The sequence below is a fragment of the Cucumis melo genome, chromosome 3, assembly GCF_025177605.1.
Source record: "Cucumis melo cultivar AY chromosome 3, USDA_Cmelo_AY_1.0, whole genome shotgun sequence".
NCBI lineage: Eukaryota > Viridiplantae > Streptophyta > Magnoliopsida > Cucurbitales > Cucurbitaceae > Cucumis > Cucumis melo.
Window position 1 is genome coordinate 25,555,856 of NC_066859.1, and position 25,133 is coordinate 25,580,988.

A 25,133-nucleotide genomic window follows, 5' to 3' on the forward strand; every position below is an offset into this window, starting at 1 on the left:
CTTCCATATATATACAGTATACTGAGTAGTGACTAATTCTGTTTACAAGCTTCATCAGTCATTACATAAATAAAGATTAATGCTCAATTTTAATGAAATGTTTTGAGCAGTAGAGATTGAATTGTTATATATTTTAAAATATAAAAATTAAATTGTTACTTGCAGAAGTTCAAAATTTTTCCTATGGTATCGTATCTTAAAATATACAAATCAAATTCTTCAATTTAAAACACTATAATTATTATAATATAATTTAAATGTAACTAAATTGCTATAAACAAAGTTCAATTAGTAAACGAACGTCGATAATTTGATTTGACATCAAACTAAAAGAAAAGCTCAAACTGCCAAAGATGACTAAAAACGCATACAAAAACAATTTTTTATAGGAAATATTAACATATGGCATACCATTTTCAAATCTTAGTTCCATTGCAGAAAGGTACATATTTTGCAGCTCAATTACAGTGGGAATATTTTCTTGTACCTAAAATAGAAAAGAAAACCGAAATACACAAGGCCACAGGCAATCAAGGTCAAGTAAACTATCAACTGGAAAGAACTCGGATGATCAAAGACATCATCGGCAAAATTCATGCCGAAAACCGCGGTTAAAGCTGCAAACATAGTAGCCAAGAATGTTGCTGCAGTAAAGAGCAACTGAAATTGTATCAGCTGGTTCTGAACGTTGCCCTGTTCATCCAGAAGGGGGAAAAAGTACAAATTGCATTCATTCTTGCATTCCATGTGATTAGCTAAACATGAAGAAAACAAAACTGAGCTTAGCAGTCAAAGTTACCAGTTTAATGTTGATCAGATCTTCTGTGTCATCTATAGATTCTTTGAGCTGCATAATACATGAAAAAGTTTCAATATCAGCACCTTGTAGTGTCAATTTCTAAGAGTGAGTTCAATGGTATGTATGTGGGGCTGGGAGATTCGAGCCTTTCACCCCTTGGATCATAGTTATATGCTTAAATCAACTAATGTATGCTCAAGTCAGGGCTACTTTCTGAGAACTATCGACCATAAGGTGCAATACAAGAACCTAAGTCGCATTTATGAGTGTTAACTAAGAATCGCATAGCCAGAGGAAAATCATGTAAAAGGATATTATCATTTTAGAAGATTCTTGAACAATATGTTGCTGGAGATGTGCCTATGCATCAAAAAATTATAGAAAAAGCATACTCATTCAAAACGAAAAAAGTTACTTTTTCTCTTTTTAACTGAAGACTGGATCCGTTCAAAAGAGGTGAAAATTTATCATACTGATAACAATTTACTGAGCATGTCGTCAATGACCACAAAGTATGCTTCAAGCAGCATCTCCAATTGTTCGATGTTATCTCCGCTGGTCGATGAACTCATCAAGCTGCTTGAGTTCACAATACTGCTAAAAGCCCTTTGTAATTTGTAAGTTCCATTGGCAGAACCCACTGGCGAAACAGGAGCGGATTTTGGTGGCTGTTTCCCAAAGAAACTAGCTTCCAAATACAAGTTACTCCGGATGTTCGCCTCCATTCTTCGTTTCTTCTCTGTCAGATACATCTCAGCCATATCCCCATCATCATCCATCAAATGTTCAATTTCATCACGCACCTGATATTTGAAATGATATATTATATATGAAATGATATATTATATATGCACGTCGTGAAAAAACATAGTTGCAAAAGAAGATGAAAATTGGACTACTTACTTACCTTTTGCACTTGTTGAGTCAAGGTCAGAAGGTTGCCTTTAAATCTTCGAACTCTCTCGAGATTAAGTGTGTTTATTGAAGATGCTAAATCATCCAGTAGAGGGTATATCTCCCCTTCCATCCCCTTCACCTGTTGAACCCAAGAATCTCTAGGTATGAGATCCTAACTGTGACTACTGACTAGTTATACCCCAACAAACTATTAAAGGAGTTCAAACACCAGCTAACACAACAGTGAGGACTTAGAAGTACATAACAGCAGCTATGAGCCTGCATAACACACCAATGACAGTTATTAGAGCTTAAGGTTTGAAAAGGGATTCTTTGTATATTTTCCCTTTAGGAGGAGTGTAAGTGGATCAGTTCTTCTCTATCTGTTTTTTTTTTCTTTCAGGTGTGGAAAGTCAATTTGGTTGGTTTATTTTCCAACAAAGAGGTTTCAGATCGGTTTTTATACTATATACTTCACTGACCAAACAGATAAAATCCACCATCAAAGTGACCAGAACTAAAGCCAACCACTTGTGCTCTCTGGCTGCACTAATTCAAGGCAAAGAGTATATTATTCAGCACTGAACTTCAAGACATGCCATGGCTATATGAAGTTCTTAAAGAACAATGGATGGGTTTACAATGAAATGAAAGGCAAGATATCTCCTCCAGTTGAACCATTCAAGATTACAAATAGCTCTTCTAGCAGACAAAATTGCTTAAAGAAATATATGCTATCATAAAAGTGGGCGGCCCAAGGAGTAGGTGAAGATTCTAGATCCGCTGTATAGTCTGAGATATCAAAGGAGTATAAAATTGTGGGGAAACAAATTTCATTGACAAAATGAAATAAGGAGAAAACCTCCCAAACAACTAAAGGTGGATTACATGGAGTATAAACTCTCATGTTTAAAATGTAAATTTATGAGCAGAGGAGAAAATTTAACACTTTGACCATTTAGCTCATATCAAAGTACACATGCAATTTACAAAATATGAAGAATTCTATGTCCTGATACTTAATTCTAAGTTTACTCGAGATATACCTGAGCGTCAAGAAGTAAGCAAGTAAGTTCTAGTGCCAGCTCCAGTGCCCTAAATTCAAAGGGCAAATCATCTGTGCAAATTGGGAATTAGTTTCATGGATTTTAAGAGTTCAAAACCAATTCTAGTTTAAGTTGCAAATTGAACCAATTTTTCATTCTTTCAACAGAGCACTGGCGGTGGTTTTGAATACTTGAAATACTATAATCAAACTATCCATTAAATGATACGCTTGACAACCAGATTGCAATGCATCGCTGTGTTGAATAATTGTACATGGAAATCAATTATTTACCTGATTGATCTTTATTTGCCTGAAGACGCTTGCATAGCTCTGACTTGTACTGTGCAGCACATCCATCCAAGGAGTTCATTAAAATAACCTCATCAGATGTAATTACACAACGAATTTGCTCAAGACTGACAACAATTGCCTTCTCCCTTCCAAGAATTGTGGATGGACAAAGGAAGAGAGGATCCAAAAGTCGCATATCTCTAGAAGGTAAGGAACAACGCCTCATTATCGTAGCCTTCTCAAGTTCCAAAACCTCTGAGTTCCCTTCCTGATCTATCTTTATCCAAGAACGATTTCCATGGCCTCTCTTCTTTACCCCTAGCATTAAGCATATCCTTGTACATTAAGTATTCAATGATGTTTCAAAAATGTGGATCTAAAATAGTAAATAACGACCTCGTGATGCATCCATGATTTGTAGTCCCCTGCTATCAACAGCAGGGAAGTAGCCAATGCCTTGATTTCTTACGCAGCATCAACTAACATGATGATTTTGCCAGTTTTCCTATGGAGCACCCAATCTTGCAAAAATTAAAAGGAAAAAAACATTTAGTGAGATCTCTGAAATGCAATCTAACATGAAGACTAATGAACATATAAGTCTATTTTCACATTTCACACCCATCAAAGTTTTAGATGAGCTTCAGCATGAAAACTAAAAAGTAGAACTATGGATTACCATCAACAAACATAGTACCTCAACTAAAGGATAAACTAATCAGACATAACAAAATTAGTGGGTACAATTTACAAATAACTCTCAGAAATTCTACTTAAAGTGGAACTAGAATAAAAATGGCACTAGTGGGCTATACAGAGATTTCAACCCAAACTTACAAAAACCCATAGTTATTGCTACCCCAAAGTCAAATAAGATTGCCCTTACCCACGACGAAAGTTTTCCCCGAGAACAAGATTTGAGTTCGATAAAAAGTAAAGCTCCATTTCATTCAACAAGAAAATTCAACTTTAAGAAGTTCAAAAAGGAATGAAAAATAACCTATTTTAAACGAAATTGTGTGGATGAAAACACTTGGAACGCCATAACCAAAAGACCCAGATGCACAAATGAAAAAAGGATCAATCGAAAAATGAAAATGTACAAGAAATTATAGATTTAGGAGGCAGGTCAGAGATGGACTAATGTCGGACAAAGAAAAGAAGGACGCCGTTGTTGGGGATCAACAAAAATATAAAATTAAAATTATCGCCGCTGCCGGGGATCGAACCCGGGTCACCCGCGTGACAGGCGGGAATACTTACCACTATACTACAACGACTCATTTGTTGAATTAATTAATTTAAATACTCTTAATCGAAACTTGTCGACAAAATATTTACTCTAACAAACGAATGTATTTTGGTTTTCTTATATATATTATTTTTAGAAAAACCCCTTCTTTTATGCACTCTAAAAACAAATATTAATTGGACTGTAAGATTAATGTTTTGGTTTAAATAATTTTATACGATATTTTTATTTTTCATTAATCGATATCTTTCTCTTTTTTCGATCGGTACTTAATCAATCGGCTAGAATTAGCTCTTAAAGTAAATAATAAGAAATTATTAAAAATAAAACATTTGATAAAATATCTATACTTTGTGTTGGTAATTAATAGAAAACCAACGAAGATAATTGCAATACTACCAAATTTAAACTTAAGAGTAAAATTGTTGCATTGTTCTGTATAAAATATAAACTAAGCCTTAACAAAAAAAAAAAAAAAAAACATGTTTCTTAAACGTCTATTAAATTCCACATTTAATAAAAACTTGCATTTGTATTTAGCATGAAATTGATAGTTCGAATTGCTCTTAAGAATAGCATACCTCACCTAACATTTATTGTTTTAGGACTATAAAAATGTTAGTTCAAAATCTCCCACACATTTTATGGTATATTGAGTCCTTGCGTATCCAATAATTGTATGTTTTCGCTTGTTTAGTATTTTTTTTTCTTTTAATTTTGAGAAAAATTACATATTTAGTTCATAAATTTGGAGGAATGTGTTTTTTGTCCATGAATGGTAAAAAAATGTAATTTTTTAGTTCCCCATCTGTTGTTTTTCTTCTCCCACTAGCAACAGTGACCCTCAAATCCGACAAGCTTCGATCAGTCGAAGGCAAACCACGAATGAATGATGTCTGAATGTTATTCGTGCTTCTATTTTAGTTATTTAGTAAACACCGTAATCAACTTCTTCACATGATCCCTACTAATTAATTTTAATTTTGTGGTATAATCAAATTAATTTTGTTATATTTTGTAATTATTGTTTATTATAGTTTTTCTATTTTTAAAAACATAATTAATTTTAAATCTAACCATTCGTAAAAAAAGAAATTCAATTTAAATTAATAATAGTATAAATTTAAACTCCAAAAAAACTTCGAGAAGTTAGAATCAATTTAAACCTCTAGTTAAAAACTATCAATTTAAATCCTAAACTTTAGTAATTATATTCTTTAAAATTATAAATATATATATATATATAATTATATCAATTTAAACGTTTTATTTTTAATTACTATATTATCGATTCAAAGAATTGATATTATGAAAAAATTAAAACTGTCACTACAATTAAATAGGAAAGAAAAAAGGAGTTAAAAATAATAATAAAGTTAAGTTAAAAAAAAAAAAAGAGAGAGAGAGAGAAAAGAATAGAAAGTATATTATTTTAGTAATATATTAATTAGAAAAATGGGAATGTAACAAATAAATAATTGGAAGAGAGTATCTCCGAGACTGCGTGCTTGCTACGACTACACACCACTCTCTCCACTCTCATTTCTTCCTTCCTTCCCTTTTAACTCCGAAGTTCGCCTCAGATCCCATCGTCGCCCCAGGTTTGCTCCTTAAATTCATTCCTTTTCTCTTAGATCTTCTCTTTAACTTTCGTTTTTCCTCTTTTTAACCCACAATCCACCATTGTTTTTCCCTCATTTTCATCTTCCTTCATCATCTACCGTTGTTTTATCGCATTCCTTATCTAGATCTACTACTTGATTCTTTCTCTCTTTTTTTTTTTACCGCCGGGTTTTCCTGTTTCTCCCTCCCGGTACCTCTCAATTGCTGCAACTATCAGATCTTGTTTGTTTCGCATCTTTGTTTTTGTTATTTTCTGACTGTGCTTAAGGGTTTTGCAGGATCTGTGGTATATGCCTACATTTTAACTGTTTCTTACTTTTAGGTCAAGTGATCGGTTTTTGAGATGGGTTTTTTGGGTAGAACTTAGTACTCAGCTCAGCTGGAATATTCTTCTTGTGTTCCTGTGTGGGTTTTTGACTGTAAACAAATCAAATCAAATCACTGTATGGGATTAACGTAACTGGTAGTTTTGTGTTTTGAAATTGATGCTATTGTTAATGGCTTCATGTGTCTTATGTTCCGTTTTTCAATGTCTTGTTTGTCTTGGTATAATCTTTTTCTTTTTGTTTGGAGATCTATTGCTCTTACTATATCTTCTTTAATTTGAACACGACAGCTTTAGGCCTTGTTAGTATCTTCTTGATTCAGGTTGGGATTTATTTATTTATTTAGATGGCAATCTTTACCACAGAAACATGTCTGGTGGCTATTTTTTCCAAAAAAAAATTATATATCATACCGTCGTAAAAGAAAATTATTCTTATCTCAAACCTAACCGTTGAAAGTATGACTCGTTAGATACCAAAGTTAAAAAAATCCTTGAACCGTTACAACTAAGGGAATTAACATGAAAACATGGATCGAGTATGATGTTCAAACATCAAGTTTGATGTTTTATTATAGTAGAGGTTTGATTTTTACATTTTAACTCGAGATATAAAATTTTCTTTTGATACTTGATAGGACTATATGCAATATATGAGATCCTTCAGCCAGCGATTTCCACTCATTTATGTTCCGAGTCTTCTGACCTTTATTATTATTCTTTTTCCTGGTTGTAAGGCAAGCTTCTGAGTTGTGACATTTCAAAGAAACCGAAGAGCCATGGGGGGTCGTGGAGTTAGCAGTGGTGGGGGGCAGAGCTCACTGGGGTACCTGTTTGGTGATGGAGATGCTCCTAATGCAGGTGCACCAAAAGGTGGCCGCCAAGCACCGCCGCCTTCAAATGAAGGGAAGACTGTATCCAAACCAGCAGTGTCTAAACCTGCTGCTACTGCTTCACCACCTGCAGATATTACCAAGCAGATTCCAGCTGGTATTCACAGTAGCTCATCAAACAACTATTTGAGGGCAGATGGTCAGAACACTGGCAATTTCATAACGGTATAGCTACCCTTTATGATTATTCTGCTATTTATTTGGTCTAATTTGACTGCTAGCATCTTGCCGATAATTGATACATATAATCTTGGATTAGGATCGATATTGCACCTATTTAGCTTAGCTTACGATAGGGCAATCAAAGTTGGCTTGGATTAGATGTGTATTGCACCTATTTATCTTGTCTCGTCTTCCTCTTTCTACCCATCTTTGAATTGTACGATCCAAAAGCAGCACCCAAACGGGCATGTGCAAAAGAGGATTGTATTGTACTGATCTTTTGCCAAAAATGGAACCACGATATGCCTTGATATGATATAAATCAAAAAGGGGACTATAGTGATTGATTAGCTTTGTTTGTGGTTGGTGCAGGATCGGCCTTCAACCAAGGTTCACGCCGCCCCGGGCGGGGGATCTTCTCTGGATTATCTGTTTGGTGGTGCTGGTGGAAAATGAAACCTGCAAATCAGAACTAAATAGAGCTATTTGACGATCCATTTTATGTGAATTTTTATATCATGTCGAAGGGGCAATGTTTTTTTCTTTTCTTTTCTTTTCTTTTCTTCCATCTGAAACGATACTATGGCGGGACTATATGCTTTTCGATGTAATGTGTAGATGCTTATGGTTTCTGCTCTCTGTTCTTGGGTTTTATTCGGTCAAAATTTCATTTTGGATTCATGAAAAGCTGTTGTGAGCTATCTGTGTCTGTCAAGGATCTTTCTTACAAGTAATGCATAAACTCTCTTTTATCTTCATGGTCTTCTATTTTTATTCACATTAGCGCACCATTTCTTAAAAATCCAAATGACTTCATCTGATAATAATAATAATAATGTATGGAACAGGGAAATTTCTTATAACTTTTCTTAATCTAAAAAGTAGTAACATAGATTGAACTTTTCTTCTTTCTTCTTAAAATAATGGGTTGTATGAAGTTGGATTTATCCACAATATTATGAATGGAATACAGTTTAACCGATCAAAATGTATATCAAAATATATCATCGAAAAAAAATCTCAAAAGTTTGAATTTTTACATATATATATATAGAGAGAGAGAGTTTTTAAAACAAAAAATACTTAATTATTAAAGGTCATGTCTTCATAAATGTAATCTATATTGACTATAGTCTAAAAGGCGGTTTCATTTGTTTACTAGTGTTTTTATAGTTGTAATAAAACATACCTCACTACAAAATCTATAAACAATGCAATTACACTTTGCCTAAATCCTTATCATTACCATTGATACATATATTGTTACTGTAACAACACAAAAGATTATGAATTGTCATATTTACTATCATCTTTACCACTACCGTTATCATTAGGGTCAAACAATAACAACAATAAAAATATGATTAAAAGAAATTTAATTACATATGGGATTGAGAACCATTGCAATTGATTCATCAAATAGAATCCTTAAACCAAATTTCACTACAGATGGGTAAAATGTAAACCTAAGGTTACTTACTTAAAATTATTTGATTAGATGTTAAATTATCACAAAAATATTGCATAACATAAGATGTCGTTGTAGTATAGTGGTAAGTATTCCCGCCTGTCACGCGGGTGACCCGGGTTCGATCCCCGGCAACGGCGTTCTTTTTTGTTGTTTGTTTTTTTCAGTGTATTGGAAAATTTCGATTTAATTCTTCGTTTAATTTTAATTTAATCATTTGGTTTTAAATCACTATTTTTCATCACTAATAAAATTAACGAAACTATTTATAAAATATAAAAAAATCTATCAAACTTTTTATAATCTATTAATTTTTTTTAAATAGTTTTAATATTACGTTATTCATAACAATTTTTCATTTATCGAAAAACTTAGGGTCCATTTGGTATGTTCTCGTTCGATTTCCTATTTTTTTTTTATTTTTTAAAAAACGAGAGTGTTTGGTAACGTTTCTTATTTCTCGTTCTAAAAAAAGTAGAAATGTTTCCCATTTTATGAGGAATTATGGGGGAAAATGGTTTTTCTATTTTTCAATTATTTCTATCGGTTATTTTTAAATTTATTTTTATTTGTTTCTTTTTCATTTTTTTCAATTATTTGTACTGGTTTCCTTTTCCTTTTTATCGGTTATTTTTCGTTTTCTTTTCTTTTTTCATTTTCCTTTCCACATGATTTTCTTTTTATTCCTCTTATCTCCATTGTCTTTCATCTTCCTCTACACGTTGTCTTCCTCTTCCCCTTTCATCGTCTTCCTCTACAAGTCAAACTCTTTCTCTTCCTGGATCTAAAGTTTTCGCCCGACTCTTCCTCTTTGTCGGATCAATAGTCTTCGTCTTCCCCTTTGCGCAAACCTAGGTCTTCGTTGTTGATTTTCTCTAAAGCATCATAAGTACTAGAGTTAAAAAGGTTAAATTTTGTTTTGTTTCTTTCCATTTGAATATTGAGGACATAATAACTTACATTAAAATTAATATTACATTATCACATAATATTAATGGGGTTGTTGAAATTGATAAATTAAAAAATGAGTGAGAGATGATATTGAATGATAAATACAATTTTATGTTTACGTTATTTTTATTTGTTCATACTAACATTTCTAATTTGTATTAAATGAATAAAATTTTGATAATTTTATTTTTTATATTTAATGGAGGACATATATTATTGTTTAATGTTTAACTAAATTAGATGTGAATAAAATAAAAAAATAAATCTCGAAGAAAATCAAGAAAACAAGAAACAATTATCAAACACATATTCTGTTTTCGTTTCCTTTTAAGAAAAAGAAACGATTTTCAAAAACCCAAACCGGCACTTCATAATTATTTTTAATATTCCATATTTTACTCTATTTTGATTTATTATATAATTTACTTTATAGTAATTATATATTCCCTTAAATCTCACCCATTTTCCTTCGTACCAAACACAAGAAAAATGGTGCAATGTAACATGTTTTCCCATGAATTTAAAAAGATGTCTTTATCACACATACATCAAACTTCAAACTTGCCCGCTCTTTCCTTACAGATCTAAAGGAAAAATGTCTTCATCATAAGTCAAACCATAAACATTACAAATATAAAGTTGTTTTCTTTATCCTCGACTCAATTTTAGTATTCAACCACGGGATAATCGTAGATCGAGTTGTTTGGAATAAAGTGCAGAGTTGTAAAGTCATGGACCCATGATAAAAGAAGTTAATAAAATATATAATTAATGTTCCTTTTTAGTCTTGAAAGTTTAAACTCACAAACTCATTGGACCAAACAAAGAATGAAATTGATAACTCATTTCTGACTTCAAACGTTCAAATTTTGGAGAATTAAATAAATGAATAAGAATGAGAGAAAACAACCCAACAAGTTAGCACTCAGTAAACTATTCAACGAAGGGCACAATAAAATTAACAAAAGCTACCCATGTTATTAAATCTCAATTCAATGTTTGGAAGAGAAGGATACACAAAATAAATAACAAGCAACATTCTTCTAAGCCTTAAATTATACTGAAGGGGAAAAAATATGGCAAAAGTAAAAAGAAAACTAGCAAAAGACTCATCAAATCTATTGCATCCAAATGTGTTTCCCTTGTTCCTTACAAAATCTACTTCTTGGCAGGGACGTTGGAGTCCTCTCCAGCAGAGTTGAGCTCATCCCAAGCTTCAATCCAAGTGACCATTGCCTCAGACAGCTTAAGGAAGTAAGGATCAACCGGGCCGAGTTTCTCCTTCACTAGCTTCGACAGTTCGATGTAGCATTTCTGAACCGTTGTGCATTCTTTTGGGAGGACGACCGACTGGAAGAACGGGATTATTTCTTCTTGCCAGAAGATCCCTTTGTACTCCTTTTTGAGGTTCACGAATGGGTTGCTGGCTTTGCTGTGCCATATGTAGGGAAGCCCTGTTTTCACTCCCCATCCCAAATGGTCACAAATTACCTGCATAAAGTTCATTAATTGATACTTTAGCTCTGCATTTGACTAGAGATAAAGAGAAAAGGGTCACATTTTGGGTATATATACCTTAACACACCAACCGGCCCACATGTCATCGTATCTTCCAATTGGCTGGCCATCACCCATGAGTCCAAAATACATAGCAGGTCCGATCAGTTCACGGTTGAATGCAAGATTCATTCCACACATGGGAAACAAGGTTCCCTTGGGAATTGTCAAGACTGCATCTACATACCTGATTTACAAAGAACATCTCAATAATTTAAACATATTGGAATAGAAGAAAAAGGGTAAACTGAAACTTCTCGGTGTTTGAGTTAAACTAATTGGAACACAACAGCAATAATCCACACACCTAGAGTTTCTTTCACGAGGCTTAACGAGCTGTGTAGGAGCATCGTAGTCAGGGATGTTAAGCCAAAGTCCATGAGAAACCGCAGTCGGGACACCCTCCCGGAGACTGAAAGGGTATCCACGGACAAAGTCTGCACCTTCTCTATATGGATCATACAGAGTGTTGAAGAAATGTGGGGTGGCTGGTGATAGAAGGTTCTTTATGTGCTGCTCGAGTGCGTTGATATCTTTGTCTGAGGGGTCCTTTGCAACCTGCAATAACGGATTTACAAGAAACCATCAAATGTTGATCGCCTACAGATCAAGACAGAGCTGCAGAATATGTATTTAAAGGAGCAAACAAATCATTTCCTTCCGATTCTCTCAGTCAGCAACAAGTACTTCTCAACTACTCATCAGTTACACAAGATGTAAACCACAGGATGGTATAGAAGGCCAACGTCATTCACAAAATAACCATTAAACCAAATGCTATTGCTGCTTAAACGGAAAGATTAAAGTAAATTCATTCTCCCAACTAATATTGACCAGAAGATAAAAGGGGTTGCTTGGGACTCATTTAAAGAAGCTTATATTTCTCTAGATCAAAAGAACTGTTTCAAACATACAAGCATTTCAACAAGATCTGTTCCTCCCTCGCATATACAAATTCAACACCAGTTAACAATTTGCAAGAGAACCGAGTTGACAACACAAGACATCAATCACTAAGACCGAAACCTGTTGGATAACTATTTGGTTTTCGAAAAGTATACTAGTTTTCACAACACATTTGAATTTACATCCAAATTCTTAAAAGAAAAAACTAATTCTATTTTATACTCGTCAAAACATAACTTGGATTTTGAATTTTCACTCCAAAAGAGTAGACTACAACAGAAAGAAAACATGGTATAATTAGTGTTTATAAGCTTAATTTTCCAAAAAAACAAAGGGTTACCCAACGGAGCTTGTCAAATTCAGAAAAAAAAAACATCAAAGGAATGAGAGGAAAAGCGTAATTGAACAACCATATAAAGTCAGAACAGGAAAATCCAGACCCCCCCCCCCCCCAAAAAAAAAAAAAAAAAAAGCTCATTGCAACAATCAACCAAACAAGTAGATCTACAAAACACTGGCATCCTAATCAACACAGAACACAAATAATTCAAAAAATCAAGCACAAGAAAACTCGAACAAGCAAAATCAAACAGATCTTACAAAGCAATCATCATCAATTGTGAAGATGTACTTCTTCTTGGAAACCATATAGCCAAAGCATCGACAAGCAGAATCCTTAAATGAAATGCAAGAGGCCTTGGGACCCAGAATCCGATTGATATCATTCCGATTGTAGAGTTCATAGTCGAACCCTTCTGGGACCTTGATAGTCTTTGAAGGGTCACCATCTTGAACAATGATCAAATGATATTGCTCGAAAAAGGGTCTCCACATCTCCAAGAAATCAAGGTTTCGGATCGTGGGGATGACGATATCGAGTTCATCTTTCAAAAGGGGAGTGGGTTTGACCGGAGCTCCCGCCATTGTTGACCAATTGACAGAGCTGCAAAAGGTTCGATCAGAGAGAGGGAAGGACTTGGGTTAGACTTGGAGCGAAGAGAATGGAGAAGAGATGATTATATATACACACACAAAGAGAAAAAAAAGGGATTTGGATTTGGTTTGGAGTAAATTTGAGATTCTTCGTGGGGCATTTGGACATTTGGATTTTTGGATCTGGATCTCCCCGTTTATTATTTTATTATTTTCACCCCCCAAAAAAAAAAAAAGAATTTAACCCAAAGCTTTTCCTTTAAAATATTCTTTATCCATTCTTATATCGAAATCTTAATGTTACGAAAATTCCGATAGATATAATAATCTCCATGTGGTTCTGAGTAGCAAAAAGAATTGAAACTATTTATAAAACATAGTATAATAAAACTCAAATGATTATATTATATTTATATGAGTGATGTTTTGGTGTTTATTTTTTGTATTTCGTAGATTTATCTACTATATAATGAAAATATCAATCTACTCTTCATATCGATATCAAATACATGTCCGTGGAACTATCAATTTGTTCATAATGAAACACTTTGATAATTTTTCATTTTTAGGAAAGTGACCATTTATTTGTTATTATTTTGGACCCTAAAGGAATATAGTGTCTAACTAGTTAGAAGTCAATAATATATTATTCGAGCAATACTCATTTTGGCACGAAAAACAATAATTTAGTTCACGAAAGAACCGTAATTTTACGAAAGTGATATGTAATAGGAATAAAAAAATAATATTTATTATTTTACGTATGGTTTAGATAAGAAATATAATTAAAATTTATCATTAATAATTTCGATAGGATAAAAAATAAACTAACAAAATTAATATGTCAGTTAATTTCATTATATAAAGATTGAATTGTTATATGTTAAAATTTAAGAATTAAATTGTTACATTAACCGTGGTGAGGAAAAAAATGTTTATATATATATATGTGTGTGTAAACCCTACACTATAATATATAGGTGCCCTTTTCCATTAGGGTTGAAATTGAATTAGGAAAGTGATGACCAATGGAGTAACGTTGTTTCCATTTGAATACAATTTGTTCAAATGGAATTTAATGTGATCATTTAATGTTTTAAATCACCAAAATAGGTAACCCATTCTTCATTCTCTCTGAAAAAAGTATATATTAGACTAAATTTCTAATTTTGTGTATTATTAATGATTGATAAAAATTAAATTATTGTCAACAAGAGGTACGTAGCTCATTTGACATTCAAATAAACTAATACTAACTATGAGATTTGTGGTTTCGTAATAAACGTGAATAGTTTTGTGCATGTAAAGGAAAGTCTAGCACAAAATATATAGATCGCGAAAAATTATTTGATAAAAAATTATTTTTATATTTCACTTATTGAGTATCGCGTTTCTTTATTGTAATGAAAAATGAAAGAATCGACTTAAATAGTCATTTTATGCGTACAATAATTAAGACAAACCGAAACTAAGAATACAATAACAAATATGGATATTTCAAAAAAAAATATATGAATTGAAACGAGCAAAATTTAAGTTTTCGAGACTTCAAATTAAGTATACATAGTCCCATTTTATCCTTCACTAATTTTATTTTATTCAACTTTCTATTTTAGTATCTAAACTTAAAAGAATGCAAATATTAGCTTACATACTCCTTGAAAAAGGTACTTATGTTTTTATTTCATAATAAATTTAAAAACCAAACGTTACTCAATTGGTCCAAGCATTAATTCTTCTAATAAATAGTTTCTATCGTTCGTTGTCTTCTAATAATTATATACATTTGAGTCTCACATAGTTGACGTAAGCCTTTATCGTGAGAGGCAACTAAATAAAACAATGCATAATAAACAGTAACCATCAAACCAATTGAAATTTTTAGAGTTAGAAATGACCTAAAATCATTATTAATTTAAAAATTATTGTCAACGACAAAACTACTTAAAATATTAACACAATATAATCAAAAATTTTAGATTTTATTTTATCTTACAAATGCTTTATTCTGCAATATATTAAATTAAAATATTAAAAATGCAAATATAAAGGCAAGAGAAAAAAACACATGAAAATGAAAATAGATTGGAAATGAGAACGTAAAGAGATGGGTCAGTGGAAGTCAGTTATGTTGACCAAATTTGCATGACAGCTATTAAATTGCGGTATTAAATAAATCTTTTCCTTTGATTTCTCTTTTAAATTCTTAGGGTTAGGTTAGGTATAGAGTAGAAAATTGCATAAATTACTTGCAATTACGTCCATTAAATTTTCAATTTGATCCATTGTTCCTTTCAACTATTCTTCTTGTGTTTTAATTATATTTATGGACTTTTAATTCAATTGATTTGCTCTATCTAATTTGTAAAAATAAACTTTTTTTTTTATACCAATTCATTTGGTTAAATTCAAATTCTATAGATATTGAGTTTTGGTGTCGTAAACAAACTCGTAATATAGGACGATTTTGAGTAATTTTATTTAGGTTAAAATTACTTTTAATCTTTAAACTTTTGTAAGAGTAATACTTTTAGTCCACGTGGTAGGAATTAATGTGAAAAATTTAATGAGGCTTGTTGCATAAATAAATAAATAAATAAATAAATAAATAAAATAATTAGAGACCCGATTAATTTTATAAACTACAAAATTTGCATCATATAATAATGAAGATTGACATCATATAACATTGTTGATTTTTTTTCTTTTACGTTGGGATTAAATTATTACAAAATTGAAAGGATAATAGTTAAGCCGTTACGTAGTAAAGTTCACGAACTAAATTGATAGAATGTTGAAAGTACATAATTAAATCGTTACAAACCAAAATTCAATAAAAGAAAAGCATTGTTGGATAATAATTTCATTTTTGGAAATTAAGTATAATTTATTTTTCTATGTTTTAAAATCGTATTATTAATTTTTAAAATTATATTATAAAAGAATAGAATAAAAAACAGCTAAGAAGGGAAGAAAGGAGAAGATAAAAGTGTTAGAACGTGTCGGACACCCTTAGCGCAGCCGCCGCCAGCAAGAAAGGGACAAAGGAAAGGCCTTCACGTCGAATCCCCAATTTTGAGTCTCTCTCCCCTTCTTACGTTTTTATTCTTTCCATTAAAAAAAGGGTAAAACTCCTCCCCCAAATGCCCATTTCCCATCATTCCCCATGTGATCTGTTTCTTCTTCTTCTCATTCTGCTTCCTCTCCCATTTCTTTATTCCTTTTTCCTTTTATTTTATTGCACTTTCTTTTTAAATTCTAAAAAACAGTTGGCTACATTTCAGATAATAAAAAGATATATATATATATATATATATATATATATATATTTTCTTTTGTTCATAACAATACTGACAAATTTTGTTTGAAAAAGAAATACACACTTATTCTTAAGTTAGAAGGTAAGTAAATACAACAAGTTGAGAGTGGTTTTATGTTGTAATTATGTATGACATAGGGTTGAAATTAATTCACTAATGTTTTGTTACTAATTAAGGTTTTGACTATTTGAACTTCCCATCCCATGTCAATTATCTCAAAGATATGCTTGGATTACTTTGTTAAAATGTGCTAGTTTATATTCCTTAAAATATTAGTTTATTTAGGTCATTTTAAAAGGTGTATATGGGTACTTTTTATTTATATCATTTATTTAATCTCCAATCAATTTATTTTATATTAATCGATTACACATTTAATGATGTAAACGATGTCATGTATGTCTTTCAATTTATAGATATAAGTTGTCATGTCAATTTTTTTTATCTTAAAGGAATCTCCAATGCTACTATTTAAAACAGATTCTAAAGTTAAAAAGAAAACAAAAAAGCATTTCAAATCCTAAACACACAAAAGACCAAATGATATTTTAACTAAAAAATTTTAACCTACAAAATACATAAGAAATGTTTAAATTGGGCTAATCCATAGATCGGCCCAATAGGCAATAATGGCACTCTTATGGCCCAGCGACGGAATGGCTGAGGCCCAAAGCCCACCAAAAAGTTTGATATTTCGAGGGCCAGTTCTTCCAAAAAGAAAAAAAAAAAAAAAAAAAAAAATCCGATCGTAGTCGAACCAACCCGCGGCGGCGATTAGTCGACCAATCGCCAAAAGGGATCGATGCCGAGCATTTCGGCCCTCTATTCCATTCAAGAAGTCTCACAGCACAGTTCCAGCGACGACTGTTGGATCATTATCGATGGCAAGGTACGCCCCTGACAATCTTCATAGCGTCACATAATTTTCTTCTCCTAGTGTATTTGCTTGCTTTCCTATATGATTCTTATGTAATTTCCTTTCTGGGCTTTTTCTCGGTTCATGCTCGTTTTTGTTCTACTTGTAATTCTAGAGATGTGGTCTGAATTTGTTTAAGACGCCTTTGAGCTCTAGGCTGAATTCAATTTTTATTATTGATGATTGTCCTTTTTGGGTTGGAGAGGTGGGGAGTTGAAGCTATAGTTTGACTGGAATTAGCTGTATTTGTCAATGTAATGGTGAGAATAGCAGCACACAAGCATATCATGTCCAAGATTCTTTGATTTATATCGTTGATGGTTTGTAGGTCATCTGGATTTTAGGTAAATGTTGATTATGATAGCTGTAAATGATAAGGAACATAAGTTAAGTCTAAATGAAATCCTGTTTAGAATAAAGTAATTATCTGTCAATATAGGTATGAATTATAAACTACTTTAAGAGGTGAGATCTGAGAAAGCCTATTGGCTTAAATTTCTCTTCTCCATCTAAAATATATTCTTTGACACTAAGATTCGTGTTGTTCCCACTCTTGGAGGCAGAGTGGAGATAACGGGATTCAGCGTTTTTGTGAATTAGGCCTTGGGCTGTTTCATTATTTTCTAAAGTAGTGATTAGGCCTTTCTCCTTCTATTAGCTAAGGAAAATAAAATTTACTCAGCCCAAATGTTTTTATTTTCTATAGTCCCACTTCAACTATGCTTTTACACTATTTATGTAGCACAAATTTAAATCTGCGCCTTAGAAAAACCGAAAAAAAAAATCTGCACTTCCTTTTTTGCTCCTTACGCTTGAGCCCTGAAAGACTATTGTTTCACTTTATTAGGCCCCGAGCTTTAAGAAACATTGTCCCAATTAGAGTAGAAGGGAAAAAGGAAGGATGGATGGAAAACCCAACCAACAACATGGCTCACATGTGAATCAGTAGATATATTTTAATGCTTAATTCATTGTCATGTCAAACTTTTAGGAGTAACGATACAAAAGTAATGGGTTACAGTACTGAATTCAAATAAGACTAAAAGTTTCAATCTCCTCATAGAACTTATGTCAGTGTTTGAATCTGAGAATTTGCTCGAGTGGTATGTCATTTCTGATGATTTGTTGATTTCAAATTCTTGAGAGGTAATTGACTTTTTCGTTGGGTCTTTGAAACATTGGCCCACCATTTCCAGAATCTTTTTAAAATTTATGTGCTTATTTTCTTTATGGCAGCCTTTCAGTCAAGTCATCTAGTTTTTCAAAAATTGTGACTGTCTTTTCTATGAAAGAATTGTGTTTGACGATGAGATGGATGAGTCCTATCACTCGTATTTTTCCTAGCTCACCATCTTTGCCACAAAAAATGAAGATTTCATTTTTACTTTATATTTGAGGCCCACGATCAGTTTTCTGTCAACCATTGACACCATTCTGCGACACGTCAACCTCTTCTAACCGTTTTATGTGTTTTCTTTTAACGTATCTTCTTCAAGAGGACACACTTTGTCATTGCTTTAAATTGATATGTTATCATTGTTAGGTATACGATTTGACTTCATATTTGGATGAGCATCCTGGTGGAGATGATATTATTGTGACTGCAACTGGTATGATTTTATTTTGTAATGTAATTTTCTCTCCCAAATTTTAACAGTTACAAATATATTTTTTTGGTCCCATCAAAGGCAGAGATGCCACAGATGATTTTGAAGATGCTGGTCATAGCAAAGATGCCAGGGAGTTGATGGAGAAGTTCTATATTGGCTTGCTTGATACATCTTCCTCGGATAGCTTAAAACTTGAAACGAATCAAGTAGACAGTTATGCAACTCGGGTTCAGACCTTGACAAAGCAATACTGGAAGGCCCCCGTTGCAGTAATTGGTATTTCTATGGTACTTGGTTGGGTATACTTGCGCAAAAAGTGATTCCAGTGCCAACTAAAGTCTGCTGGCTTGTTGAGCTTATAGAGTTGGTCTCATTTTTGCTTCTTGAAAAACTTCATATATTTGTTTCAATATATTCATACAATGATTGTGGTGGGTTCTTTGTTCCTTAATAGTATTGTAGAAAGAATTATTTTCCCGTTAATTGGTAGGTTTGTTTATTTGTTTCCGTAGTTTCATTGGATGGGAGTTGGGAAAATGGTTCGGGTCGTCTGCTACTTGAGCTAACCCCGATTTGGTTTGATCCAAAACTGATGTGTTGAACTGAGTTTATGTGGGGGTCTTCTAACAGGGAAATTTATAGGTTCTCAAATGGAGTTTGATCCTACTCCATTGCCTCTTATACCTCTACAGAAGAATCAAACAATCCAATGAGACTAAAATGTTATCAAAATGCTTTATCGAATCAAACTGTTATCATTTGATAACCTTTCTGTTTTTAGTTTACCATTTGATAACCCTTCTGTTTTTAATTTTGAAATTTATGCTTGCTTTTTTTTATCTCTCAATCTTCTGCTCATAGTTTTTCATCTTTATTTGAAAAGAACATTCAATTTTTTGAAACACTACTAAAGTTTTGCTCAATTTTGAAAACATGAATAGAGGGGAGACAAGAATTTAAATAAAATAGTTACAAATGTAAAAAGAACAATGTGAGATTTGCTTTCATAGGACAAGAAATCAAAGCAAAATGGATTTTGCATCCTTGTAGAAGCTACAATTTATTGGTGTTTCTTGTTCTAATGTTGTTGAATCTAATTTTCTCTTAAGGCAAAGTTTCAATGACGTTTATTTCATCTCTTATCAAAGTTTACTCATCATTATAGAGTCCGTATGATTATATACATAGTACATATAAATCGTAATAAGAACCGTGTATATACATATATACAAATAATGATGGTAAATTTGTTAGAAATGCATAAAAATATTAGGGGTATACATGGGTTAGGTTAGGTTGATTTTTTAGATCAACTCAATTCAAAATATGACACAAATAGAATCTTCAATCCAATCTAACCTCCAAAATCTTGCTTGAGTTAAGATTTGACTGTACGATTATTTGTCTTTTTCTTTTCTTTTTAAATTATTTTTTTATTAACTTTAAATCCTTAAATTTGTTTACTAACACGTATCGATGTCTAAAATTTCACAAAACTCAAATGTTAAAAATCGAAATCCAACGTATCTATTATAAACTTTAAACAAGCATCTAATAATAGGTATGAACCGTAGTATTATATATATCTTAATAACGTTAGAAATTTGGTAAATTTGGTTGGATCAGGTTAACTCAAATTTTATTTAAAAATCCGAATACTTTGGGCAATTGTGCAATTAAGTCGGAGAAATAGTCTACTTAATGAATACCCCGTTTTCTTAAGCAGTGTTTTAGGCCCATATTTCCTCAACGGCCCAAGAACACAACAACAAACCCAATAGGCCCAAAAGAAAACAACAAGGGAGAGAAGCAAATTTACAGAAACGAAGAAGACGAAGAAAACACATTCACAAACGCCTCTAATGGCGCAGGCCGTTCAGAAGAACACTCTATACGTCGGTGGTTTAGCGGAGGAGGTGAACGAATCTATTCTTCACGCAGCCTTCATTCCCTTCGGCGACATCAAAGACGTCAAGACGCCATTGGATCAAGCCACACAGAAGCACCGTTCCTTCGGTTTCGTCACTTTCTTGGAAAAGGAAGATGCATCCGCTGCTATGGATAATATGGACGGAGCTGAGCTTTATGGTCGCGTGCTTACTGTTAACTATGCCCTCCCTGAGCGTATCAAGGGTGGTGAACAAGGATGGGCCGCTCAACCTAGTAAGTCCCCCGATTCCTTAAACCCTAATTGTCTTCCTTTATTCATTCTCTGCGTTTCTAATATGTTGTTTCTGTTTCTTCTTGTTGAGGTGTATGTACTTCATTAATTACTAGTTTTGCTGTGATTTCATGCTTGTGCTAGGAGTTCTTGAGAATGGGAATTTGAATTTAGAATGTTGCTTGGCTGCGTAGGTGACCTTTTGTGTGTTTTTAGTCAAACATCAGAAATTGAATCGAAGCATTACGTAAAAACTAAAATTTGGTGAAGTTTAGGGTCAAAATTAGATTCAAACTTGAAGCCTTAAGACGTTCCATGTGCATGATTTGTTAAAGAAATGTGTAAATGCAAACTATGGCAGTTATACTTATACTGCAGAAATGAGATTGAACCATACGATGTTATCAATTTTGAATAACTGAACTTTCGATGAGAAAAAAATGAGAGAATTAGGACGAGTTTAATTTCAGAGATTAGTTTGCAGTTATCCTTAGGACAAGATTTGGAAAGGGGAGTTTTAGGATCTATTTAGATTATGGCTGTGTGTCTAAATCTCCTACCTTGGATGCTGATTTTTTTCAGTTTTGATATGAGAATCAATTGAGTATTTCTTCCTTTCCTGACAAGATGAGCGTAATTTAGTGGTTAAGGTATCGACTTGTTGTTCTGAAGTTTGAAGTTCAAATTTACAGTCCTTCATTTGTTGTATTTGTACAAAACAAAAATTTATTCCATTTTGATTGTTCTTTTATTTCTCTTTTTCCCCAATATTCATGTTCTCTGGTATCATCGCTACTTGTTCTTAATCATTTATGGGTTGAGAATTGAGTGTATAAAGTTTTTCTGCATGTTTATTCACTCTGAATGCATCAACTCTTTAGAGTTGTCTTCTTAGTACTTAAGGACACAGTTGCACGCCCTATTAGACAGCTCCTGTTCAAGTAAGGTCGTGTCTCAACCCCTGCATCTTGGCGATTGTGAATTATTATTGACTGGTGTAAAGGCCGTTAAGAATTAGTAGCCTTGTTTACTTCACGTTCCTTCTCCTGGATCATTTCGTATGATTGAAATATGTAACATTGCAATGTTGATCTTACAAATGGGTCAGAGTGAGTGATGATTCCCATCTTCTCCTCCTAAACCTTATGAAATAAACGATTTCATTTAATATCCTAGTTTGGGCGGATGCGGATACGTGGTTTGAAAGGCAGCAACAAGAGGAGGAAATGCAGCGTCTTCAAGCTGAGAATCGAGCAGCTATGGAGGCTGCGGAGGAGCTGCACAGGAAGAAACTAGCGCAGGAACGAGAAGGGGAGAAAGACGAGGAGGTAGACACCAAGGACGATCCCATGGCCAAGGCTGAAGCTGAGGTCTTAAGACAGAAGAGTTGAAAAGAAAAACTACCATTCTCTGAGGTTCCTCTTCACAATGATATTCTCCTTCTGTTCCCTATAGTTAATTCCATTCACAAAGTATAGTTTGATAAGCTGAAAAATATTCACCTTTCATGAAAATTTGTAATCTTATTGAAAAAAAAAACCTTAGAAAGTAGGAGTTTTTAGCACTGTTGTTTTTTAGTTCACCCCCTCAGCGCTTTGTTTTTTTTTTTTTTTTTTTTTTTTTTTTTTTTTTTTTTTTTTTTTTTTTAAATTCCATTGCTTCCTTTTCAAATCCCAAAAAAGGCTCATAATTTAAATGTTTGTTAATAAGAATTTGAGTTCTTCACCAAATTCTAAAAGTTCAAAAAAGTTTTTGAAAAACTATCTTTTGTAGTCTTCAAGAGTAGATTTCAAAACAATAGTTTAAAAACAGAAGAGATTTGATAGGTTGATTTTTCAAACTAAAAACAAAAAATGAAATGTTACCAAACAGAATTTAAAAGGTGTGAAACATGCAAAAGAATATCACACTAACTTGTTCTTATTAAATAAAGTTATATATCACTCAATATTGATGGGCACAATTTTTTTCATTCTATGAAAATCTTACGTTAAATTTGAGTTAAATTACAAATTTAGTTTCTACAGTTTGGATGGATGAGATTAGAATTCACATCTAAGTTTCTATCTAGATGAAAATCTTTTTTAAAGCCACATAGTTAAAGAGAAAAACCACTATTTTAGTCTTAAAATTTGGAAGAATCGGTGGGGTTGGTTATGAGTTTAAAAATGCATGTTTTTTAAAATTTAGAAACCAAATGTACCTATTTTAAAGACCTCGGAACTAAAAATGTACGTTTGAAAATTAATAAACTAAACGACTAAAAAAGTATTATCAAGATAAAATTTTAACTTTTTCCATGGCAATAATTTAACTTACATATTTACGACAAATAACACGTCGCTGTTAGTACCGTGATTTAAAACAAAATCAAATATCTAAGTGTCTTGTCGATAATGTTTATGATAAATAACACGTCGTTATCTAAATCATAATTTAAAGTAAAATCACACGACTAAACGTCTTGTTAAAATCATGAAAACTTAAAAGTGAAACCATCTAAACACGTCTTCTTAGTTATTAGAAAAAAGAAATCGTGTACGATTAGAGAATAAAATCAGATTATGTCTCAACGCAATTAAGTTAAGGAAAATGGTACTTTCTTTAATCCCAAACTTCTTTTTTTTTTCTTATAGAAATTACTCCCAAATCTTTCAATAATCGAATTTAGACAAAGAATAATCAAAAGCCAATTAAACAAAAGCATCCACGTGATACTAACCTATGTCCAACCAATTCAATATACTTTTAAATCTCAAGTTAAAGAAAAATTTAATAATTTCAAATAGGTTCGAATATTCCATTTCCCACAAAAGAAAAAGTTCTTTTTTCTAAAAAAAATTATTTTCCCACTAAATAAATTTAAATCATATTTTTATTCTCTATGTATATAAATAAATAAATAAATAAATAGAGCCGCCGGCAGCAATGAAACAAAGTTCGAACGCTTCATTTTCTTTTTACTTCTCAAGATATGATTCTTTATGCATTAACAATAATAATAATGAAACAAATAATAAAGTTTCTTCAAAGAAACCTTTAACAATAATTAATCACAAACATTTTTTAAAAAAAATTTAGAATCTTTGTGTTATCTTTTCAAATTTGATTACTAAGATTTGCTATCTTTTCAACATTTCACAAATCTATTATAAGTATGTTTTTTTTTCTCTCGATTAGTTTATAAATAGGTGGTAGATTTCGATAAAGAGAAATTTGATTCCGAAAGTATGTTGTGTACTTGTTATTCTTTGGACTATTATATATGTCTTATAAAATTAACCAATTATTCTATCATTTCACATGTCATAGAATTATCGTCATCGTTATATAAAGTTTTAATTTTAAATTAAACAAGTCTTTAAATCATACCAACTAAAATAATCTTTTGGTCATATAATTTTTTTTTAGTAGAAATATGTATACATTTCACATTATCCAAACTAAAAACAAATTAAATCAATGAAAAAAATTCAAATTGTAGATTATCATGTATTAGACATTAATTTAGTTTCCAATTAGTCTTTGGAATCGAGAAAATCAAATTGATTATCACCCATGATATAATAAATAATATTCTTGTGGTTGATTCTATCTACCTACTTGCAAATTGAATCCTTCGATAGGAACTATATATTATATAGTTGTATAGTACCAAAAATAAAAAATGAAACCAATATTAAATAAGTTAGCTTAGACAGTTAAATGGATAAGTAGATGATAGATAATATAGTTTTTGTTACATAATTATATAATATAGTTTAAGTACAATAAATTTAATTTATAAAATGATGTACACATACACAAGTGGTTTTAGCAATTTGAAATACTTTTTCATTTTTTGTTTGTTCCTCTTTATTTGGTTAATATTTCTTAAAAATGGAATGAGTGCTCCATTTTTTCTTTCATAGTGGATTGGTCATTCTTAGAACTATATATTTTCTCATATATAATTTGTACTTGATGGCTATCAAATATTTTATGTTGGTTGTAATAAAAATAAATAAATAAACATAAATTC

The 25,133-nt window shown here is 32.0% G+C and overlaps 5 protein-coding genes and 2 non-coding genes across 12 annotated transcripts; 4 read left to right on the forward strand and 3 right to left on the reverse strand.

Moving 5' to 3' along the window:
* Positions 1-368: 368 nt before the first annotated feature.
* Positions 369-4,209, reverse strand: LOC103504489 (magnesium transporter MRS2-5). Of its 4 annotated transcripts, none has more exons than XM_051082121.1 (8): positions 4,036-4,209; positions 3,432-3,556; positions 3,036-3,353; positions 2,743-2,813; positions 1,707-1,835; positions 1,273-1,602; positions 800-847; positions 369-693 (listed from the first exon to the last, which is right to left on the reverse strand). In XM_051082121.1, exons 2-8 carry the CDS (start codon positions 3,445-3,447, stop codon positions 463-465), a joined length of 1,143 nt encoding a protein of 380 aa, XP_050938078.1. In that variant the 5' UTR covers positions 3,448-3,556; positions 4,036-4,209; the 3' UTR covers positions 369-462. The 4 variants fall into 4 exon arrangements, with proteins under 4 accessions (XP_050938078.1, XP_050938080.1, XP_050938081.1 ...); XM_051082123.1 differs by having other exon boundaries at positions 3,036-3,345; positions 4,036-4,204; XM_051082124.1 differs by having other exon boundaries at positions 3,036-3,345; positions 3,922-4,183.
* Positions 4,210-4,243: 34 nt separating this feature from the next.
* TRNAD-GUC (transfer RNA aspartic acid (anticodon GUC)) lies at positions 4,244-4,315 on the reverse strand. Its single transcript has one exon. It is a non-coding gene; the product is annotated as a tRNA-Asp (tRNA).
* Positions 4,316-5,682: 1,367 nt separating this feature from the next.
* Positions 5,683-8,048, forward strand: LOC103488465 (protein SPIRAL1-like 1). 3 transcript variants are annotated; one of them, XM_008447222.3, is made up of 3 exons: positions 5,683-5,888; positions 6,973-7,293; positions 7,663-8,048. In XM_008447222.3, the coding sequence occupies exons 2-3, from the start codon at positions 7,015-7,017 to the stop codon at positions 7,744-7,746; spliced, it is 363 nt and encodes a 120-aa protein (XP_008445444.1). In that variant the 5' UTR covers positions 5,683-5,888; positions 6,973-7,014; the 3' UTR covers positions 7,747-8,048. The 3 variants fall into 3 exon arrangements, with proteins under 3 accessions (XP_008445444.1, XP_008445447.1, XP_008445446.1); XM_008447225.3 differs by having other exon boundaries at positions 5,879-6,196; XM_008447224.3 differs by having other exon boundaries at positions 5,879-6,100.
* A 778-nt stretch (positions 8,049-8,826) lies between these two features.
* Positions 8,827-8,898, forward strand: TRNAD-GUC (transfer RNA aspartic acid (anticodon GUC)). The gene has a single exon. It is a non-coding gene; the product is annotated as a tRNA-Asp (tRNA).
* A 1,769-nt stretch (positions 8,899-10,667) lies between these two features.
* Positions 10,668-13,382, reverse strand: 8C01 (probable UDP-arabinopyranose mutase 1). Its single transcript, XM_008447221.3, has 4 exons — positions 12,773-13,382; positions 11,574-11,824; positions 11,285-11,453; positions 10,668-11,200 (listed from the first exon to the last, which is right to left on the reverse strand). Exons 1-4 carry the CDS (start codon positions 13,094-13,096, stop codon positions 10,868-10,870), a joined length of 1,077 nt encoding a protein of 358 aa, XP_008445443.1. The 5' UTR covers positions 13,097-13,382; the 3' UTR covers positions 10,668-10,867.
* A 3,760-nt stretch (positions 13,383-17,142) lies between these two features.
* LOC103488463 (cytochrome b5) lies at positions 17,143-19,717 on the forward strand. Its single transcript, XM_008447220.3, has 3 exons — positions 17,143-17,314; positions 18,885-18,951; positions 19,030-19,717. The coding sequence occupies exons 1-3, from the start codon at positions 17,228-17,230 to the stop codon at positions 19,269-19,271; spliced, it is 396 nt and encodes a 131-aa protein (XP_008445442.1). The 5' UTR covers positions 17,143-17,227; the 3' UTR covers positions 19,272-19,717.
* Positions 19,718-20,519: 802 nt separating this feature from the next.
* On the forward strand, positions 20,520-22,694 carry LOC103488462 (uncharacterized). The gene is made up of 2 exons (XM_008447219.2): positions 20,520-21,114; positions 22,289-22,694. The coding sequence occupies exons 1-2, from the start codon at positions 20,814-20,816 to the stop codon at positions 22,501-22,503; spliced, it is 516 nt and encodes a 171-aa protein (XP_008445441.1). The 5' UTR covers positions 20,520-20,813; the 3' UTR covers positions 22,504-22,694.
* Positions 22,695-25,133: the final 2,439 nt, after the last annotated feature.